Source organism: Neophocaena asiaeorientalis, unplaced genomic scaffold (assembly GCF_003031525.2).
Source record: "Neophocaena asiaeorientalis asiaeorientalis breed wild unplaced genomic scaffold, Neophocaena_asiaeorientalis_V1.1 scaffold150, whole genome shotgun sequence".
Classification (NCBI taxonomy): Eukaryota; Metazoa; Chordata; class Mammalia; order Artiodactyla; family Phocoenidae; genus Neophocaena; species Neophocaena asiaeorientalis.
The window spans coordinates 16887767-16894889 of record NW_020176571.1 but is presented as its reverse complement, the minus strand read 5'-3'; the positions used below and the strand labels follow the sequence as shown (position 1 = coordinate 16894889).

The window sequence follows — 7123 nt, the reverse complement described above, 5'->3', positions numbered from 1 at the left end:
GATTGCTGGGTCATATGGTAGTTCTATTTTTAGTTTTTTAAGGAACCTCCATACTGTTCTCCATAGTGGCTGTATCAATTTACATTTCCACCAACAGTGCAAGAGGGTTCCCTTTTCTCCACACCCTCTCCAGCATTTATTGTTTGTAGATTTTTTGATGATGGCCATTCTGACTGGTGTGAGGTGATACCTCATTGTAGTTTTGACTTGCATTTCTCTAATGATTAGTGATGTTGAACATCCTTTCATGTGTTTGTTGGCAATCTGTATATCTTCTTTGGAGAAATGTCTGTTTAGGTCTTCTGCCCATTTTGGGATTGGGTTGTTTGTTTTTTTGATATTGAGCTGCATGAGCTGCTTGTAAATTTTGGAGATTAATCCTTTGTCAGTTGCTTCATTTGCAAATATTTTCTCCCATTCTGAGGGTTGTCTTTTGGTCTTGTTTATGGTTTCCTTTGCTGTGCAAAAGGTTTTAAGTTTCATTAGGTCCCATTAGTTTATTTTTGTTTTTATTTCCATTTCTCTAGGAGGTGGGTCAAAAAGGATCTTGCTGTGATTTATGTCAAAGAGTGTTCTTCCTCGGTTTTCCTCTAAGAGTTTTATAGTGTCTGGCCTTACATTTAGGTCTTTACTACATTTTCAGTTTATTTTTGTGTATGGTGTTAGGGAGTGTTCTAACTTCATTCTTTTACATGAGGCTGTCCCAGTTTTCCCAGCACCACTTATTGAAGAGGTTGTCTTTTCTCCATTGTATGTTCTTGCCTCCTTTATCAAAGTAAGGCGACCATATGTGTGTGGGTTTATCTCTGAGCTTTCTATCCTGTTCCATTGATCTATATTTCTCTTTTTGTTCCAGTACCATACTGTCTTGATGACTGTAGCTTTGTAGTATAGTCTGAAGTCCAGGAGCCTGATTCCTCCAGCTCTGTTTTTCTTTCTCAAAATTGCTTTGGCTATTTGGGGTCTTTTGTGTTTCCATACAAATTGTGAAATTTTTTGTTCTAGTTCTGTGAAAAATATCATTGGTAGTTTGATAGGGATTGCATTGAATCTGTAGATTGCTTTGGGTAGTAGAGTCATTTTCACAATATTGATTCTTCCAATCCAAGAACATGGTATATCTCTCCATCTATTTGTATCATCATTAATTTTTTTCATCAGTGTCTTATAGATTTCTGCATACAGGTCTTTTGTCTCCTTAGGTAGGTTTATTCCTAGGTATTTTATTCTTTTTGTTGCATTGGTAAATGGGAGTGTTTCCTTAATTTCTGATTCAGATTTTTCATCATTAGTGTGTAGGAATGCAAGAGATTTCTGTGCAATTTTGTATCCTGCTACTTTACCAAATTCATTGATTAGCTCTAGTAGTTTTCTGGTAGCATCTTTAGGATTCTCTATGTATAAATATCCTTTTAGAAACTATCTTTTTCTCTCATAGAATCTGATTGATGGCTTTCTCAGCCTGCTGTGTGAACTGTCTTCCTGGAGCTTTCCTTTACCAGAATCCATCTGTTGTTATATGTTCTAATTACTAACAGCTCTTTCTTATTACCTAAATTTTTTTTCATTTTATAACATCTAAGTCTTAGTTCATGGGTGCAAATATTAATTAATATTTAATATTTCTAAACAAACAAATTATAGACTTTTAAGAGTTTTCTTCTGCCTCTTTAATGATCTTGTTTTTTTCTGAGTTCTTTCGTTCTTCCATTCTGTTCTCTGACTTTCGTGTTGGAGGCTTTCCTTCAATGTCTTCTGATCTTGACTATCTGTTCTTGTTTGGAGACTGGAAGCTCTGTGCAGGGACTGGGCCTGTTGACAGGTGGGCTTCACTCTCAGTTGAACAGAAGGTGGCAAGGTGGCTTTCTCTTGGGTGACTCCCAAGTGTCATAATCTACAGGTCTCTCTCTTGGCCCTCCATTGGCCTGGCTGCCAGCACTGTATGAATTGAAAAGAATCCCCAGTTCCCTGTGGGCTGGGCCAGGTATCATCTGGGCACACAGCCACTGTTCCTCCCTAGAGGCTGACGCTACCTCTCCACTACACACAGTGATAATTGGCCAGTGCAGGATTTTAGGGTTCGACCCACCTGCATGTTCCTGCTGCCCTATAATCTGAACAATAACCTTGTTGATTGTTCCAAGACACCCACCTTCTCCAGTATCTCCTGCCTTAAGGAATAGGGCACAACTACCTTTTAGAGTAATGCTTGGCAACTTAGTTTATGTTCTGCTTTCCTTCTATAAGCTTTCTGTTTTCAGAAGTATTCCAGATGTGGGGATTGACTGAAGGTTTGCCTTTTCTTTTTTTTAGGATAAAGGTAGATTTTTTTAAAAAACATCTTTTCTCTTATTTCTAGAGATTTGCTCTAGGAGGGGAGTGCTGGGCCCTTACCTTCCCTGATTCTATTCAGTTTGCACCTTGACTGGCAACCTGAAGCTGAACATTTTAATCTTTTATTAATCACAATTCCCTTTTATTGTCTGTATTTTTGTCCATTTTCGTGTCAATATACCAATATATTTAGACTATAATGTTGTCAGTATTAACATTCTGTTTGTCATGTTGGCTGAAAATATTTTCTGGAGTCATTTCCTTTCTTTATTTCAGTTATGTTCTTTTTTGTCGTAATGAAATTTCACATCTTAACATAATCAATTTTGTCAATATTTTCCTTTGTAGAAGATATTTTGTAAATGATAAGTTCACAATTGTTTTCGTTAGTCTTTCTTGTTTTCTTTATGTAGACTTTAAATATTTATCTTACGTAACTTGAAATTTTAAAAAAATTTCTTGTCAAGTATGAATCTGTCCCCCCTCAAATTTTCAAATTGTTAACTAGTTATCTTGACGTTGTTTATTAACTAATTTAAAATTTTTCATCATTGTTTCTATTATCACATATTAAATTCATTCGTAAAATGTGCTATATTTCTGTACTTTGTGTTATATTTTTCTATTGTGTGCCCATATTCTTTATATATTAATCACTTCTATTTTTAATCCTTTATTGACTGGTCTGTTTCATTTTTCTTCTTTTTCAATTATTATTTAATAGTTTTCCATTCATACAGTATACAACAATTCTGAGCTATTCTGAAGAATGAGGTAGATAAAAATAATAAAACATAATATATAAGCTGGTTTTTTAACCATGCCAATAAAATTAGGAGTACAGTAGATCCAAGATGTGTGTTCCTTTTCAAAGTTAAAACTCAAGGAAGGAAAACTACCTTCTTCAAGAACAATCAGTCAGCTTTAAGACAGGGAACATAAAATGAATTGCCTTGATTTTATTGGAGCTGTCTGTAATTCTCATTAGTATGTAGTCCACTACAAAAATAAGGAGAAGTTCCTTCAGCCAGAAGAGCCCTGTGGAATAGAAACCATTCTGCACAGCAGTAAGGAGGGAATGGAAGCAAGAAAGGGAACAAGCGGAAGTGTAGTAACTGTTCTAGGATGTTGATGGTGAAATGAGAGAACTAGAGGGTAGCTCTGGGAACACTCTAGGCATATGTTGAATTTTCTTTTATTAAGTTAGAGCCATGTTTAGAAGATAGAAGAGAATAATTCAGTAGAGATGGAGAGGTTGATTGTTTTAAAGAGGGGAGACCCACTAGGGAGTGTGAAACAGCCTGTTTCACAGAGGAGAAGACTCAGAGAGGAAGAAGGAGCAAGGACAAAATTAGAAGATGTAAAGAAAGAGATGCTGAGGGAAAGGTGCAGAGAGTTAGATAGCTTACATTGATGGTGTCGATCTTCTAAATAAGTATAGCCTCCGGACACATGCATCAGAATCAGCAGGGAATGCTGGGTAAAAATTCAACTCCCTGTATCTCTCTCATCAGAATCTAGGAATCTGTGATACAGGTTATTCTAACTAAAGTTTGAGAACCATAGTTCAGATGAAGTAGGAAGTTATCTGCAGTGTGTATCTACACGATTGGGAAAGTGTTAGTGAGCAGCAAATGTGGGCAGGCAATGGAGAGAATAAAAGAATTATTAAGCAGAGCCTATTGAAGTTGGGAAGCAGGAGTTTGTGTTGGAGAGGCTAGCCCAGCTCCAGAGTATGGATCAGTGTCTTCCATGCCTTCTTTTAGGGTAAAGTTATTGCACCTAAAAACCCTGTTGTCACTTCTCTGTCAGAGCCCAGGGAAAATTGCTAAGGCAGACTGCTGAATCGAGGACATGAAGAAAACTTGAGGAATTTCCCTTCCTTTGGGCTTAAGAAGAACATCTTTCTTGGCAGGCAGAGTTCATAACATTGAATGCGACATAAAATCCTGTGGACTTGTGTATTCAGAATTTCAGTTTCACATATTTCTGATGAACCCTGCCAACCTGTCAGGCCAGACTTCCCTCTGCTGGTAGCGGCTCAATTCCATTCTCAAATGCTGCTTCTTCACCTGCACATAACCCAAGACAGGTGACTTCCGTTTGTGAAAGAACAAGAAGTTACAAGGCACTCACTGTCTTTTTGTCCTTTTTCACTTGAGCTACATCAGCAACCTCTTAACTGGTCTCCAGACCACCAGCCTCTTCCTTCCCCAGATCACCAGAGTCACTTTTTTTGACACAGATTGACAACTAAACAAATGATGAAATGTTTGTAATCCAGGTAGTAAGGGCTCTAAGTACTCACTTCTGTGAAGGTTCTCAGTCATCACAGAGTGCAGCCCAAACAAATGAGAGACACAAGGGTTTTTTGGGGTTTTTTTGTTTTTTTTTTTTTGCGGTACGCGGGCCTCTCGCTGCTGTGGCCTCTCCCATTGCGGAGCACAGGCTCCGGACGCGCAGGCTCAGCGGCCACGGCTCACGGGCCCAGCCGCTCCGCGGCATGTGGGATCCTCCCGGACCGGGGCACGAACCCGTGTCCCCTGCATCGGCAGGCGGACTCTCAACCACTGCGCCACCAGGGAAGCCCGACACAAGGGTTTTTGCAACATACCTCATCTCCCATCACTGCCTCCACAATCCCTGTCTCGCTTGTTCCAGGGACACAGAATACTCATCATTGTTTCAGGACACTGCACCCTTGCCTATGACCAAAGTGTCCTTTATAGTTTAGTGGTTGTTCTTCCTGCTCTTCCCCTAAGGAGATGTATTTAAATGTCATCCCCTCTCTGTAGCTTTCTTGGAACCCACTCTGTCTCCCAAGGCAGAATTATTTTTTCATCTGTATTCCACAGTAATTTATACAAATATCAACGGTTGTACTTAGAACATTATATTGTGCTCACTTATATTTTTGTTTCACAATTGGACTGGAATTTCCTGAGATCAAAAATTGGGTCGTTAAAATTTTACTTCCCCAATGCCTGATGCATAGGATGTGTACCATTAATTTTAGCTGAATACATTTGAATCAGAGATCCTCTTTCTACGTAATCCAAACTGAAAGAACATAGGAAAGAGGAGTTCTTTGGAGCAAGCAATATGGGCAACTCTTAGTAGCATTTTATAATAGAGACAAGTCTTTCTTTTTCCATGTAATATTATAATATAGCATTCACTGATTAAGCTGAATACTTATAGAATTTCAATGGTAAGAAGTATCTTAGAAGTGATTCCTTTGATTTGCAGATGAGAAAACCAGTCCTGTGCTTACGTCTACCACACAAGTAGCTTTTATCAAAAGCCTATCCAACAACCAACAATCTTTGTGAATTCATGAGTATTAAATCATTTTTACATTCCAGGAAAGTAAATTCTAAAAGAGAACAAAAATGTACAATGCATTTTAGTTCAGAGGGCATCTCATTAAAGAATCTTAACTGGAGTTTAAGACGTTGCGGTGGGGAAAAGTCAGGCTACTTGATGAGAGAGAACTGGTAAGTTCAAGGTGGATTTTAAATACAAGAGAAGTGTTTTTCTTGTTTTTTGCTGAGATGATATGAGCTATCAGGGCCATCAGAAGAACGGTAGAGTGGGTATTGATGAGTTTCTTTTCTCCAGGTTTAATTGAGCTTCTTCTTTTTGATAGGTTTCAGAACCTGCTATGGTCCAGAAAGACGTTTGTGGACCACATGAAAGTTTATAACCACAGTTACATCTACATGCCTGCCTTTTCTATGAAGACGGGAACAGAGCCATCCCTCCGGGTTTATTACACACTGTCAGATGTTGGTGCCAATCAAACAGTGCTCTTTGCCAACCCCAACTTTCTGCGTAGCATTGGGAAGTTCTGGAAAAGTAGGGGAATTCATGCCAAGCGCCTGTCCACAGGACTCTTTCTGGTGAGCGCAGCCCTGGGCCTCTGTGAAGAGGTGGCCATCTATGGCTTCTGGCCCTTCTCTGTGAATATGCATGAACAACCCATCAGCCACCACTACTATGATAATGTCCTGCCCTTTTCTGGCTTCCATGCCATGCCAGAGGAATTTCTCCAACTCTGGTATCTTCATAAAATTGGTGCACTGAGAATGCAGTTAGACCCATGTGAGGACACCTCACTCCCACCCACTTCCTAGGGACTGTGGAAAAAGAAAGGACTGAGCCAGGGTATTTTTGTTAGGTTTTCTACGTGACTCCAATAGGGAATGGTCAGGTCGTTTCATGGATTTGCGTGGGCCACTTGGGAAAAACGACAACAAAAACTCAAGGGGAACTCTACTTTTACTGTTGGCTGGAAGGACAAAAAAAGAAGTGAAATGTCCTATGAAATCTTTTATAGCACATGGTGGATATGCAACTAGTAACATGCTGATAAAATGATGTTGGTAAAGCACATTTTCATCCTTCAAGTAGAGATGATACAGTTCACAAATAAGACAAGACTCTAATTGTTGAAGCTGAGGAATTAATCAAGGTATAGTAAATGAAATGCCAGGGTAAAAGTGTTAGTGATTATCAACATGAACTGGCTTAATTTAAAAAAACCTATCTTATTAAGACTAACATTAGAGCTCTAGGTTTTTAAAAAATTGTTATTTATTTTTGCCTTATTTAAGGGCAGTGAGTAGGTGATGGGGTAGATTTTAAAAATCCCTTACTGGATAACATGGATCCAAAATGCTAGAGCTGACTATTGTGATTTGTTGAACCAAGTCTATGTTAACTAGAGTTCCCTTCCCTTCCATTTAAAAAGTGTTAAGTGAGAATGACCTCCTCCCCTTTTGTCAGG

At 38.8% G+C, this 7123-nt stretch overlaps 1 protein-coding gene across 1 annotated transcript in view; it reads left to right on the top strand.

Annotated features, from left to right (window-relative positions):
- Positions 1-6870, top strand: part of ST8SIA1 (ST8 alpha-N-acetyl-neuraminide alpha-2,8-sialyltransferase 1) — a 143442-nt gene extending 136572 nt beyond the window's left edge. Inside the window, exon 5 of the mRNA XM_024733246.1 lies at positions 5984-6870. Within this exon, the coding sequence (XP_024589014.1) occupies positions 5984-6470 (487 nt within the window). The 3' untranslated portion in view covers positions 6471-6870. The remainder of the gene's footprint in view (positions 1-5983) is intronic.
- The last annotated feature ends 253 nt before the right edge of the window (positions 6871-7123 follow it).